General features: G+C 42.6%; 1 protein-coding gene across 2 annotated transcripts in view; it reads left to right on the top strand.

Moving 5' to 3' along the window:
• Nucleotides 1–14,468, top strand: part of KANK1 (KN motif and ankyrin repeat domains 1) — a 124,262-nt gene extending 109,794 nt beyond the window's left edge. For both annotated transcript variants that reach the window (XM_028711473.2, XM_077921584.1), the window contains exons 6-12: nt 330–557; nt 3,228–3,315; nt 4,993–5,212; nt 6,882–7,024; nt 9,274–9,474; nt 10,559–10,657; nt 13,042–14,468. In XM_028711473.2, the coding sequence (XP_028567306.2) occupies nt 330–557; nt 3,228–3,315; nt 4,993–5,212; nt 6,882–7,024; nt 9,274–9,474; nt 10,559–10,657; nt 13,042–13,107 (1,045 nt within the window). In that variant the 3' untranslated portion in view covers nt 13,108–14,468. The remainder of the gene's footprint in view (nt 1–329; nt 558–3,227; nt 3,316–4,992; nt 5,213–6,881; nt 7,025–9,273; nt 9,475–10,558; nt 10,658–13,041) is intronic.
• The last annotated feature ends 1,232 nt before the right edge of the window (nt 14,469–15,700 follow it).

A 15,700-nucleotide genomic window follows, 5' to 3' on the forward strand; every position in this document is an offset into this window, starting at 1 on the left:
CAGTCAGGTTTTTAGAAAGATTTGTTGTCGTACTGTAGAGTTTTGTTAGCCTTGACTAACGTCTGTTTGCCCCTACCATTCTGGTGCTTGATCTCTCCTCTACTAGACAGTCCTTTACTACAAATCTTCACTTTTGAACCTTTTGGAGAGAAGCCACCAGACTTTTCTGGACATAGTTTATTCCTCCTCCATAAATGCAATCTGTGAACAACTGGACTCTCGCAGCTACTTAAGTGAAATGAAATAAGCAACATTTTTAATAAGCTGCTTATTAAATGAAAGGAATTTATACGCAGCATCGATAGACAACTGAATTTTGTCATGTGTAGGTATGAAACAACATCGAGTGACGATTCCAGTTCAGAAGAGAGTTCTTCATCTGAGTCGGATGATGAGTGTGTCGGGAACGAATACGCTCAAATTGAAGAGAATGGGAGTTTGCTTGCGGTGGAAGGACAGCAGCAGGAGATAAACACTGGAGATGTTAAGTCTGCCAGGGTGGAAGAAATGGTGGAGGTTCAAGAGGCGGAGATGGAGAAAGTGGAAATCCGTGAGAGGTACCATTTACACATTCTAAAATGTTATGTGTTTAGGGAAACTAGACCCCAATTCTGACCATTGGTAGTTGTCTACAGCCTAAGCTTTGGGGGCCAAGTTGAATGTAAGACTTATTTTCGGAACCCGGAAGCTAATTCCTGCTTTGTGTATTGCTTAATATTCAGTGCAGTAGTCACTGCAATCTCTTTATATATTTCCCCAAATTTTCAAAGCATTGTTTTCACTTCTCTGTACTTTCAAGTTGCTGTATCTGGAATTTCTACCAGGTGTACCTCTCTTATTTCCCCCTCCCCATAAGAACTATTCCCCAGTACAATAAAAAGAAAGAGTGAACCAGGGATACCTCAAGCACCCTTGTAAGTCCTTCCAATTTCTTTTATAGACCTGTTAAAAGCATGTAATTTTTAAGGATATTTAATCTACCTGGTCATTGGACAAAGGGCAGATAGGAGAACTACAAAGCTGCCTCCATCCAAAACTGTGTTCATAGCCGCAAGATTCTTCCTCTTCTAACGCTGGCTCCTTGGTTTCCTGTGTAATTCCTCCTTCTGAAGTCTGGATATGTCTACTAATCTTTCTAGACTGAGAAATATGCTGAGTGTGGTCTATTAAACCCAAACTCTATGAATGTTAGGGACGTGGGTGGCGCTGTGGGTTAAACCACAGAGCCTAGGGCTTGCCGATCAGAAGGTCAGCGGTTCGAATCCCCATGACGGGGTGAGCTCCCGTTGCTCGGTCCCTGCTCCTGCCAACCTAGCTGTTCGAAAGCACGTCAAAGTGCAAGTAGATAAATAGGTACCGCTCTGGCGGGAAGGTAAACGGCATTTCTGTGTGCTGCTCTGGTTCGCCAGAAGCGGCTTAGTCATGTTGGCCACATGACCTGTACGCCGGCTCCCTCGGCCAATAAAGCGAGATGAGCGCCGCAACCCCAGAGTCGGTCACAACTGGACCTAATGGTCAGGGGTCCCTTTACCTTTATATGAATGTTAAGTTGCTGTCCCACAATTTGTTTGCACCTCTAATAAATAGGATTAAAACACATTCTGTGCTTTGCATTGTAGGCAATACTGTATGTGTTTTTATTATTTCTTACATAATGAATATACTAAAGCGAGAAATATGGTTTCAAATGAGAGCCAAAATGAAACACTCGTTGAGTTGGGGGTGGGGGGGAAACATTGCTAACACGTAGAGTTAAGAGTGTGTCAGGAGACTTAAATAAATGGCAGAAATGGTAGCACAATAATGGCAGAAATCAAACGTCGTTATTTCAGTAGCCATCAAACAATGCATATTTATTTAGTGATGAGTGCCGTTTAATCAGATGCCACTCAATAATGTTTGCATCATTACTATTAATTAAACATCCACCGCTTGATTAGATGGCATAATTCAAATGTATTGCACAGTTTAGAATCATAAAGCTGGAAATAATAGATGATTACTCCAGTATAATTGACAATCCTGTCCTTCGTGACACAAACATCCTTTGCAAATTAGTCTCTGGCATGATTGTACAATGGCAACCTGAATGACTTCAAGTGCACCTTGCCAGAGCTGCTTGCAATGTAACATAATATGTCATGGCGTGACCGTGGCTCTAGGGTAGAGCAGCTGTTTTCCATTCAGAAGGTCGCAGGTTCGATTCCTGGTGTCTCCAAGTAGGGCTGTCTCAGTTCCTGGAGAGCTGCTGCCAAAGACAATATTGAGCTAGATGAACTAGAAGATCTGACTCAGTACAGTGGAACCTTGGTTCTCGAACTTAATTTGATCCGGGAGTCCGTTCGACTCCCGAAACAGTTCGAAAACCAAGGCATGGCTTCCGATTGGCTGCATGAGCTTCCTGCACTCAAGACGCGTCCGACATTCGGCCTTGGAAAAACATTCTCAAACCGGAACACTTACTTCCAGCATTTGCAGCCGATTTGTTCAGCAATTAAGCTGTTCAGGAACCAAGGTTCCAGTGTGCAAGGCAGCTTCCCATGTTCTTAAGTAACATACATTGGAGCAAGCCATCCATAGATTCAGGCAGCCAGATTTCTTGTTGCATTGAAGGGATCTTCACACGTATTGCACTGTAACTACCTGCTTGCCTTCAGTCCTCTAAACAGTGACGCTGCATAAGGGCTTTCAAGTACGAAGGCTTTGTACACAACTGCTGATTTTTTCTGGGGGGACGCAGGGGGACGCATACCCCTAAACCTTTTGTGAATCTAAGTTTGGCCTCATTGAGGGGCAGTATTTCAATATGAGTAGGAAAATGAGAGTATATATCTATAACTATATCTATCTATTCTATCTATCTATATAGATAGAGATAGAGATAGAGATAGATATATATATATATATGGAAAAAAGCCCTGGCCTTTAGACTAATTGGAGGGGCTTTAAGAGGGTGGGGAGATGTTTTAGGCATTGATCTTTGAGGATACTTTTTCAGAAGTTTATAATAAAATGCATAAGGCATCTTACCACCTTCCTTGATATAAAGTCAGTTCATGCCACTGTTCTTCTTTCTCAGAGTAGCTCCACTGTCTTCTGCTGCCCTAAAAAATTCCAAATTGCAGCGGTTGATAAAGAGCATCCTATTTTTTCATTCCCCAATGCCCCAAACATGAATGTCAGAAAGTGTGTTGTCTAAACATAACCTCTTTTTTCCCCTCCTTCAGATATGAATTGAGTGAAAAGATGCTGTCTGCCTGTCATCTTCTTAAAGGCAGCATCGATGATCCAAAGGCTATGCTCAGCAAAGAGATAGTAAGTCCAGTGTCATTTGAAAATCATATATGCTGTCATTACTTGCCACATTAAAATCTGAGTTGCCTAAGAGAAGTGGTGAGCTACTTGTTTCATAGAGCTGTCTATGCGCCAAAACATGACTGCCTGGTTGCTGCAGCTTGCCAGATCTTGCTCAGGTGAAGCAAAAATTAAAAAGGCCCATAAAAGGGAAATTTCCCTGGAAATAGCAGGTTGCATTTCCTGCTTCCTGCAGCAAAGCTATCTGTGTAGACCTGGTTACAGGTAGGTAGCCGTGTTGGTCTGCCATAGTTGAAGCAAAATAAAAAAATGCCTTCCAGTAGCTCCTTAGAAACCAACTAAGTTTGTTATTGGTATGAGCTTTCGTATGCATGCACACTTCTTCAGATACAGTGGTACCTCGGGTTAAGTACTTAATTCGTTCCGGAGCACTATTTCTGGGTTAGCGGAGTCTGTAACCTGAAGCGTATGTAACCTGAGGTACCACTGTACTGAAGAAGTAGACCTGCTAAACTACTGTGGACACTCGAGGGACCATGGTAGAATGAAGGTAGCCACATTTGTGTGCCAAAATGACCAGGCATGCTGAACCCCAAGCAATCCTTCCCTTCAATAAGCGTGATGGAGGCTTGTATCTAATTTCAGTCCCATCCAAAAAGACTTCAGCCCACTTCCCTTCCCAAACATCATTGTGCCGCTAGTTAATGCAGCTATTAACAGAAGGAAAGCATTTTTTAAAAGGCTTGTTTTAAAGCCCCATGAAGCATCCTCAAGCTGCTGAAAGCAGAACTACCATTCACTTAGTCATGCTTCTGATCTTGGCATCCCTAGCACGTTTGGGAAAGTACACAGGATAGGAAGTTAGCATTCCTCTTGATTACGAAAGTATAAAGTTTGTGTTCCAACGTGGAATGTACTCCAGCTCTAGCCAAACACAGGAAGAAATTCTTTCCATCTCTCCATTTTTGAAGTTGGGCTGAAGTATATGCTCTGTGCCATGCAGACGAGCAGATCAAAGCCGATGGGCCAGTACCTACCCTTCAGCCTCAGGTGTCCCCAAATACCGTATTTTTTGCTCTACTAGACACACCGGACCATAAGACGCACCTAGTTTTTAGGGGAGGAAAACAAGAAATAAGAAAGCAATGCAAAGCAGCCTGAGCTAAGAGGGAACGCTTCTCCATCTTCGCTCAGGAGGCTTTGCAGGGCTATCCCTGAAGCCAGGAGAGCAAGCGGGATTGGTGCGCGCCGATCCCTCTTGCCCTTCTGGCTTCAGCGAAAGCAAGCCTCCTGGCTTTCCCCCACCTCCTGCAAGAGCCACACGCTCTTTAAAGGGAGTGTGGCTCTTGGGGGCTTTTCTGGGAGGTGGAAGGGACAGTGCGTCCCCCACCTCCCGCAAAAGCCAGGGATAGCCACACGAAGCTTCCGCAGGGCAGCGGGATGAAGGCTCTCCGTGCCCTGCAGAAGCTTCGCGCGAAGCTTGAACAGCTAGCGGGAGCACTGCACAACACTCCCTCTAGCTGTTCTGGCTTTTGGACACACAGCCTCTCCCGGACTGTTTTTGACAACCTTTGATTTAAAGGAGAAGGCTACTTTTCCTGTAATTTCAGTACTGGACAGAAACCGCTTGCAAATATAGGCATCCCTTTGAAAAACTTTTTTGTGTGTCTTTGGCAGAGATTTTGTTTAAACACCATCCAGCACGAGTGGTTTCGTGTATCCAGCCAAAAGTCGGCTGTTCCTGCAATGGTTGGGGACTACATCGCTGCTTTTCTGGAGGTGTCTCCTGCAGTCCTCAGATATATCATCAACATGGCGGATGGCAATGGCAACACAGCTCTCCATTACAGCGTCTCCCACTCAAACTTTGAAATTGTGAAGCTGCTTTTAGATGCAAGTAAGTTGGCTGTTCCGAAATGTTTGTGTGATCTCCGTGCAGAGCACTGGGTCCCTCTCCAGAAGAATGTCAGATAAAAGTCCTGGCACGTGACGGGTGCAACACAACATCAGCATTTAATATTTCTATAATTTGTGCCACCTCTCCTTAAGCACCGACTGATCTCTAGCATCTAAATTCCCAGCAAGCAGCTGCAGATAACCACCTCCTGAAGCCACCTGTCCCTTCTTTCCAGTCCAGACCTAGGTTACTAGAGCTCTCATTAGTGGGTGAATGTTGCTTCAATAAGGGCTGCAATTGAAAACTGCCTTTCATCATTCTGCATACAGTTAAATGAGCTTTTAATGATATGGACAACTCAGACCCTTCTGTTACCAGGTTGGCTTATAAGACAACTTGCCAGAACTGGATGCTGATGAACACCTGGTGTCTTAGTTGGGAAGTTCTGAAATCAAAAGTTTTTACAACACTCTTTGAGGGATAATTTCCCATATTTGAATCTTTGAGGGATAATTTCCCATATTTGAATCTGTGGAGTCCTGGACGTTTCAGAGGCAAGAGGCCTATTGAATTAAAATTTGGATTGCTTTAATATATAGTGTATGCTTATTTTGTAACCTCAAGGTTAATTAGATTTTTTATTTTTAACTGTTTCCATTTAAACTGTTTTTAACTATTTTTAACTTTCCATTTAAATGTTTATTGAAAACTGCACCTTTTAAGGAATATTCTCTGCAGTGGAAACTGGCTTAAAACTGTAGTTTACAGTTCTCTACAAATAATTATTGGCTTAATCTGCTGCTATGACTTCAGAGAAGTCATTGCTTCAATGTCCATTCTTGTCCCAATGTCACATGTGAATATTTATCTTGGAAACAGCAGGCAATAAATTTGAAGTTTGTGTAATTAGTCATCTTATAGAAATATGTCTGTCCACATTTTTTTAAATAATTCGAATCAGCACATCCAAGACTTCCTAGCTAGCAAGTTTGAAGGCCTTCAGAGCTCCTTTTAGAGACTCTTGGGCAAAGATAATAAACTGGTGTGCTAGGCAAAAGCAGTAGCTTCCTTGACGCTAGGAATTTGCTTCCTCGCTTTTGGCAGTTCCTCAGGGGACCTGAATACATTTGAACCCACACAAATGCTGTTCAGTGAAGAAAGCCATTTAACCGGCAAGTCATGTCTGAAAGCTTTGGAAATGTAAAAAGTGTTTCTTAATGGCTATACTGTGGTGTGAAGTTGCAGGGGGAACAGTGCAGACACTTTTATATATTTCGGCCACTATTTCACTGTTTTGTGTGATGTTTCCTGTCGTAAATCCGAAGCTCTATCCCTGCATACCTGAAACTCTGGCAGAAGCTGGTACTGTCCGCCTGCAGTTCTGTTCATAGAATTTTTGAACAATTGCCTTCAAGCTAACTGCCTTAGCAGTCACATGAAATGTGGCTTTGTGCCCTCTCTCTCCTATAATGCATACAATAACGAGAGTTGTTTGCTTTACTTGGCTCAAGAACCACGCTTGCCTCCTTTGGAAGTCCTTCTGAATCATCTTCATTATGTAAGCAATTGCTGAACTTCCAGAAGGGCTGCTCTAGTAACAGACAATTCAGTTCTTTTGCACAATTGCATCCAACTTTCTCAAGAGACGGTCTCTTCTTCCCCTCTGCAGATGTCTGCAATGTAAATCACCAGAACAAGGCTGGCTACACCCCCATTATGCTGGCTGCTCTTGCAGCTGTAGACGCGGAGAAAGAAATGAGAATAGTGGAAGAGCTCTTTGCCTGTGGAGATGTGAACGCTAAAGCAAGCCAGGTTGGTGCCGCTGAATTCAGCCTTCATTGCGCAGCGATAGACGTTCAGGCTCAATCCGCCTCTTAGTGTTTCTTTCCATGTCACTTCACTAGATCACTTAAAACAAGCTACCGCTTCTTATTTTTGCTTTGCTACCCCATGTAAACTGCAATTTCCTGGCATATTTTGCTGGCCAGGCACTAGAGTCTGCCTGCCTGCCTGGGCAACAGATTTCTGCTCCTACAGTAGGACTTTCCTCTCCTCCCTCTTGATTCGATTCGCTTCGATAATCTTTATTGTCATTGTGCCATACAGAACAACGAAATTGAAAAGTCTACATCAGACATTCAAAACCCAACAAGCCTGCTATCTCAGCTATCCCAATCTGCTTAGCCCCCTAAAAACTCTGATAGCCCATTTTTAAATACAATATACTCCCATACAAACTCCTTACAATGTGTTTAAAACCCAAATCGCATTTGGATAGAAACTGTTTCTCAGGCGGCTAGTCCTAGTCTTTATAACCCTGTACCTTCTTCCAGAAGGCAGAAGCTGAAAGAGATCATTTCCGGGGTGTGCACTATCCTGCGCTATCTCTGCAGCTTTCTTATGGCACCTGGAAGCATAGATTTGATTCAAGGTGCGAAGAGTGCACCCAATTATCTTGTAGCCCCACAGCAGATTTTGGTGGGTGCAAAGGGGGGGGGCTGCAAGGGGGGGAGGGGAATCCCACTGTGGGAGTGGGAGTCCCTTTGTGCAATGCTGGTTGCTGCCCATTCTAACCCATTGCTAGTAAATTTTGTGAGTAATGCAAAATGTCAGAACCCAACCAGACCCTCTTTTGATCTGTGTATTTGCATTTTTAATAGGATTTTGGTAAAAGGTGTAAGCATTAAATGCAAATTACTACCCCCCCCACCCGCAAACATAAGTAAATTACTTCATGCTTGTGTGTTGTGCTTCACATTTTTGTGTTTCTACTATTCAAGTTGAGCCTTCATGGATGTTTTTATATCCGCAATTGTATTAACTGTTTTTATATGTGTGCAATAGTTTTAATCGTATTGTGAAGTCACTTTGAGTTGCCTCGTAGGACAAAGCTCCTAATTAAATAAATAATATATACACACAGTCAACATCTTCCCTTAGACCTGAATCTATTACAGTAACTTAGAATGAAGAGAGGTGTAATATCATCTGCAGTGGGGCAAAGCCAGCTTTCAATCGGTTTGCGCATATAAAAACAGTTAAAACAATTACACATCTAATACAGATACCAGCTGGGACAAAAAATCTTCCCTTGTTGAAAAAGGAACATCTTCAACAGGTGCTGAAACGCTGCCCAGAGTGACTGGGGCAATGCAGTCAGCTGGGTGGGGTACAAATAAAATAGTAATGATGATGATGATGATGTTATTAATAGAGCTTGGTTATATTGTAATAAGAGAGAGTTCTGGAGAGGACATGCTACCCCACTAAAGGCCTGGTGCTAACACTGTACAGAACAGACCTCCTGGTGAGATGGCACTTGTAGGTGATTAGCTGGGTATATAGATGCATAGACATCAGTTTTCTATTTTGTAAGACTGTATAATAACGGACAGAGTTTCTTCTTCTTTGGCGATCCCTCGTAGCCGAGTGAGATTGTCTTCCATAAACGTGGTTTTAAAAGTGAGTTTGTAAGTGACTGTGGAGACCGATTCTGGATCCACATGTCCTTCCACATAAGTTTCCGGGCAGGGGTTGATCACGGTGTGGATTTGCCAAGCATGCCTTCCACTTAGTGTGCTTCTCCCTTTCATCCTGAGTTTGAGCGTCTTCAAAGCTCATGACACCTTTGGTAAAGGCTGTTTTCCAACTGGAGCGCTCGCAGGCCAGTGTTTCCCAATTGTTGGGGTTCATACTACATTTTTTAAAAATTTGCCTTGAGAGAGTCTTTGAACCTCTTTTGTTGACCACCAGCATTACGCTTTCCATTTTTAAGTTCAGAATAGAGTAGTTGCTTTGGAAGACGATAATCAGGCATCCGCACAACATGACCAGTCCAACGAAGTTGATGTTGAAGTATCATTGCTTCAACACTGGTGATCTTTGCTTCTTCCAGTACACTGGCATTAGTTCCCTTTCTTCCCAAGTGGTGTGTAAAATGTTTCGGAGACACTGTTGATGGAATCTTTCGAGGAGTTGGACAGAGTTTGATCTGGGTATGACTCCACTATGCTAATCTGTGCTCCAGGAAACGTGCATCATTTTTGTTCTCCTGCATGCAGGCTGGCCAAACTGCTCTCATGCTTGCTGTGAGCCATGGGCGAATAGATATGGTGAAAGCTCTGTTGGCTTGTGGCGCAGATGTCAACATCCAGGATGACGAGGGCTCCACGGCTTTGATGTGCGCTAGCGAACACGGACACGTGGAAATAGTCAAACTTCTGCTGGCTCAGCCGGGATGCAACGGCACGCTGGAGGATAATGTGAGTTGCCACCAAAGGCCTGTTGCGGGGGGGGGGGGGGGGGGAGGGTCAAAGCAGCCCCCAACTGGTGGCGGCTGGAAGAGGAGGGGCCACCAGCCATTGAAACCGCATTGAAGCCGTTCAGCTCCACCCCGAACACCCTGAAGTTGACCCCCTTCCATCGCCTTTGCAAGCTGGCACCTCTGGCTGTGTCTGAAATTGCAACCATTATATCTTGAAGTCTTTATAAGGCAATATAGCACCCTGTGGCGCTGTGGGTAAAACCTCAGTGCTTAGGACTTGCCGATTGCATGGTCGGCGGTTCGAATCCCCGCGGCGGGGTGCGCTCCCGTCGTTCGGTCCCAGTGCCTGCCAACCTAGCAGTTCGAAAGCACCCTCGGGTGCAAGTAGATAAATAGGGACCGCTTACCAGTGGGAAGGTAAACGGCGTTCCGTGTGCTGCACTGGCTCGCCAGATGCAGCTTGTCACGCTGGCCACGTGACCCGGAAGTGTCTGCGGACAGCGCTGGCTTCCGGCCTCTAGAGTGAGATGAGCGCACAACCCTAGAGTCTGGCAAGACTGGCCCATACGGGCAGGGGTACCTTTACCTTTACCTTATAGCACCCTGTAATTCTGACAACTGTGGGGGGTTTTGTTTTTATGTCAAGACTACACATGTAGATAAGTCGTAAAGAGAAACCTACCCTCTGGGAGTGTCTGAAATTTAAGAATGTGGTTAATTTAACTGGAACTATCACAGCCAATTCTAAGATTTGATGAACATTTTATCACCCCATTTCTCTTCCTCTGGGCAATATAATGTTCAGCTTCCTAAAATGGTCACCAAATTACTTGGTGTTCTTGTGGTCCCGGTGTTCTTGTAATCATCCTGCTCCCTCGTTGAGAAGACACCCTGACCACTGCATTGCCTCACAAAACAGAAAACAAATCTTGCCAATTATAATAAATGTTTTTGAAACCGTTTTGGCTGGCTGAATGACAGGACTTGCATTTTGCTCTCTTTCAACATTCAAAGGCTGTTGCACTTTTAAGAAAGTTCTAGATGGACATATGCACATTATTTCTCTCTCTCTCTCTTTTAAGGATGGCAGTACGGCACTTTCGATAGCCCTTGAGGCAGGGCACAAGGATATAGCTGTTCTTCTCTATGCTCACGTGAACTTTTCCAAAACACAGTCCCCGGTGAGTTACATGGTTACATTCCACACATAATTCTTTGGTTTATGTGGTCAGGGTTGGCAAGATGATTTCTGAGTCTTCGTCCAAGTCAGTGCCGACTCTCAAAGTTTAGAAACTTAACCAGTAGTGATCTTGGTATCTCTCTCCCACTTTAGCCTTCTGCTTGATGTCACTGTAGCTGCTACTCTTCATTTCAGTATTTTTTTTTTCTTGTGATCGTTGGAATTTGTCTGCCATGGTTGCTGGAACAAGACCCAATGACTTTATTAAAAGATACACTGATGAGAAAGGAGTGCCCCATTTGTGCAGTTTGAAGCAACTGGAAGCATAAGAACTGACTCCTTTTGGAAGAAACCATTGTCCAGACCCATTAGATACTATTCCAACTTGCAGAACTTTCTTCAAAGCATAATAATAATAATAATAATAATAATAATAATAATAATAATAATAATAATATCTTTATTGTCATTGCCTCCTCTCGGGGACAACGAAATTACTTGGCTGCTCCATCCACCCAGGTAGGGCACTCCACACAAAATCAAAACAACTATAAAAACACTAATTAAAACAATACAGTATAATACAGCAAGGAAGATTAGATGACTTTCAAAGTCCAGGCTTCCCATTCAGGGCCGAGATCGCTCTGGAGAAGAAGCTGTTCTTAAGACGGCTCGTTCTTGTCTTCATCGTCCTGTATCTCCTTCCCGACGGCAGGAGCTCGAAGAGACAGTGACCAGGATGCGATGGATCTTTTACTATGTCCAGTGCCTTCCTATGGCACCTTGTGGCATAAATCTGCTCTAAGGTGGAGAGTGGGCAGCCAACAATGCTCTCTGCTGCCTTAACAACTCTGCACAACCCCATCCTGTCCTGGGTAGTACAGCTTCCGTACCACACACATAAGCCATAAGTGAGCACGCTCTCAATGGCACAGTGATAGAAGGCAAGCAGCAGTTTCTGTGGAAGATGGTTTTTCCTTAGAATTAACAAAACTTCAAATGATACATCCAAAATTTTCCATACAGTGTCTTGTTCTGTCCAGCACAGGCTCAGCATCTTAGAAAATGTGAAATAATCCAAACAGACCTAGAAGCAGAGGTCTGTCTCTCCCTGCAGCCTGCCTTAGGCTTTTTACATGCAGAGCTTCATCTACATCCTCGCTCCACAGAGTTTGAGAGAAAGAAAACAGCCACCACTCTTACAAGATGGCGAATTTGCAACTCAATACCTTTGCCACCTGATCAAATGTTACATTCAGTTTAGAGCTAGCAGAAAACAACAGTTAGCTAATTATCAACCCATTAAGAAGCCCAGGAACCACTTAGAAAGCCAATGTTGCCAATACACATTTAGCCATTTTCCTTTTTAAACCTTCATTAATACTCAGACATTTTCCCATTTCTGAGTGAATTAAACCAATTATACTTAACATGCCCACACCCACCTCCAGTGTTGGATAGTCTGGTCTCCAGGGTGGAGGTTGTGTCACTTTCCCGATCCAGGGTACTCATACTCCCTTTTTTGCTATAAAAATCCACCACTGTTCCTGTTTCTTTCTGTTTTTCTTTCTATCTGCTATGATGGCTTCAATCGAAAAACGATGTCCTGTGGCCACTGTCTCATGAAAGCCATGTTCTTGCACTGCTTCATGTGGGAATGTTCAGGGAGACAGGAGAGGATATATTGTTTATTAATATCCTTCCGAACGTGCGCTAGCAAGTTCCTTTACTTAGCAGAGTTTTACATTCCCCTTTTAAACGCACAGTGGATAGCTGGTTGCAGGCTTGTGTAAGCCTCTCACTATTAGGTTCCTGGTAAGTTCCCTTATATTCCTCTTAAAAGAATAAATACACCACAATCTTGTGTAAAGTATATAAAATAAGTTTACTCACATTAAGTTCACAGTTGGATACCTGAAGGCAGACTTAGTTACAAAGTATATACATGTGGATCTATCCCATATGGGGATAATCCCAGTGTCCTCTGTTAGCTCTAGCTAAAAAGCTGCTCCAACGACGGAGGAAGTCAAAGAGAGAAAGAGTGCTGTGTGCCTTGTCCTTTCTGTTACCTGGACAGGTAAGGTCACACCCACCTCTAGTCACATGCAAAGGAAGTGTGTCCCAGCCAGGAGGAAACAGGAAGTTTTCGACTGGGTGGACCAAACATTCCCCTACACGTCCACTCTAGGAAAACAAGGAATGTTGTACTTGACTGCTACTTAGGTATCACATCCCACACTTCAGAACTGTACAGATGTTGGTGGAGCTGCACCTATCTTTGAGCCAATAAAAGCATTCAGTAAGTTTTAAACTAGGGTCAGTGGCTTTCTACGGCCACCTTAATTATTTCCTATCTTTAACAGCCGTCTCCTTTTTCTTTTCTAGGGCACCCCGAGGCTTGGAAGAAAGCCATCTCCTGGTCCTACACATAGAGGCACATTTGATTGCTAATGCACATGTATCTGTAAACTCTCGTGTCACCTCTCCCAAGCTGCTAGCGGTTACTGTTTTACAGTGACAGATATTGAATGTAATCGTCTTGTGCCTGAGCTCACCAGCAAACTGAAAGCAAACGTCTGGAGCTAAAGACAAAGAAGGGTCAACAGGAAGAAAAGTCGGGATAGCACCTTTCCTAACAAAGTCACTTAGGATCCGTGTACATAGCGTGACCATGGTCATGCATGTGTGCCTGGGCAGACTTCCCCATGCCAGTGCAGGATCTACAGGTTTACAGTGAGGTATAGGGAAGTATCTGATGACAGGGCAAGTTGCTGGACACAAAGGTCACTGCTAGCGGGATAATTGCCGTAGCTACCATACTTTTCTGTGTATAAGACGAGCTCTCTTTTTTTATTCAAAAAGTATGTTAAAAATTTGGGGGTGTCTTATACATGGATAGTGCATCAGGGCGACGTGTGATAGGTTGCTCAACAAATTTCGGCTAATCCCCCCAAAAAACCCTTAACAACTATGGGAAATCCTCTCCAAAAAAAAAAAAAAAAAAGGTCAACAACCATTTTCATAATTAGGAGTCCCCAAAAATAGGAGGCGTCTTATACACGGGGGCATGTTATACCCAGAAAAATACGGTATTTTCATGCAGCCTTTCTGTGGCATCTGTAGCCCTTTGAGTCTTCCCAGCACCCACATTTTCAGCCTCTAGGAAATGGTATGATGTCTTTGCTGCAGAATATATCTTCTGTTACCTTGCGTACAGTTTTTAAGCTGTTTGTTCAGTTATGACTGTACTCCCCCTTAATGCACCTCTGGACAAATCTTGTTAGCTTTTTTTAAGGTATGTTCTTTACAGATATTTATATTTGCTAATGTTGGAATTGTTGGCAAGAACTCTTTTATTATAAATGTCATTCCAAAACGGTTTTGAGTGTGTTCATGCTTATTTTTAAAAAATGGCAATTGATTATGTTGTCAGCTCTTTGGAATCTCAGCTGGTGGGTTGATGGCTTAACAGTGGAAGATGGGTCTGAAACTTGCTAAATAAACTGTTGCTGCCGATTTGTATAGCTTTTATATCAAATATTAAGTCAGTATTTTTGACACTTTTTATTCCATTGTAATTAAAATAATACATTACACAATTGTTAACTAGATTTTATTAACTGTTATATACATGATCCCTGAGATATATTGGAAGATATGTTCGTCTCTAATGAAATCAAAGGTAGTTCTGGGCACGTATATATGGAAGGCTATTTCTCTGTCATGTTCACTTCAGTCATGTGCATTTTAATGTTTGAAGTGCCTTAGACTCTTGCCATATTTTCAAAATAAAATTTCCTTATGCTATTTTATTCCTGACTTTTGTTGTTTTATGGAATTGGAAAAGCAATGATTTGGGGCTGCTTTTTACTCGCCCTTTGCTTTTCATGTGTTTTAATAGCACACTAACCTCTTGAGAGCTGGAAACTTGAATTGCAAGGGAACTTGAATGAAATAAAACTTATCTTCTAAGAAGTTTCTTGAAGACGTAGCATTGATCTTCTGGAAATAACTGGGCTTATTTAACACCTGATTAAAAATAAAAGTTTGGCTTTGCGCTATGTTAAGGTGCATTTAGCAGCCTGAACATATTTTCACAGCTCTGTGAAAATTCAACACAAAGCAAAAAGGAGCATCACCACTGTGGGCAGGGCAGAAATGGTACTCAAAAGTGATGGCTGTTTTTGTATTATTTATCAGTGCCACTGAAGATATAACCTAAAATACTGAAGCAAATAAATAAATATCTGTCAACTAAGGGGTAATGAAAAGAAATAGTCATAAAATGATGGTATCCAGCTTAGCTATTTTCCTTGTAATAGAACTGGCCACTACATTTTTATCCAAAACTTTTCTAGGCAGATATAATAAGTACCATAATTTGGTTGTTTAAAAAGATAATGGCAAAAGGCCTAACCCTGAAATTAAATACCGGTACTAAGCAGCAGTTTTTAAAAATAAAAGACACAGGACACCAAGCCTACAGTTATGTCAGCAGAACAAGAGAGCCTTGGGGAGAGTATAAAACAGCCCAAAATACTGCCAGGCATATTTGTAAGCTGGCTGCTGTGTGACATGCCGGGTGCTGCTTATACCTTCCCTTATTTCTGGTTTGTTAAAACATTCCTGAACATTGGCTGTAGGAGATGCTGCTACTGGGGAAATGCCACCTCAGTTGCCGAAAACAAAAATTATGAGCTCCTCAAGGCAAGTGCAGGCAGCACATAGACCTGCCTTTTATGGTAAAAAAACTTTCAGACTGTGGGGAGCTCTGAAAAATTAATAAATACAATTTGGACCTTAATTTGATCTTTTTATTTTAGTTTTTTATTTTAATTGAAGTATTATGATTGGATATATTAATTGGATTTTTTTATTGGAAAATCAATAAAAAATATTTTTTAAAAAAAGAAAAGAAAAACTTACGTGTAACATTTTACACACAATAGAAATGAGTGACTTCCCAACTAAGTAGCAAAGAAAGAGGAGAGACTTGATCACAGAAATCTTGCAGGCATTAAGCTATCGAAGCAATTCTGTAATC

Source organism: Podarcis muralis, chromosome 17 (assembly GCF_964188315.1).
Source record: "Podarcis muralis chromosome 17, rPodMur119.hap1.1, whole genome shotgun sequence".
Taxonomy (NCBI): domain Eukaryota; kingdom Metazoa; phylum Chordata; class Lepidosauria; order Squamata; family Lacertidae; genus Podarcis; species Podarcis muralis.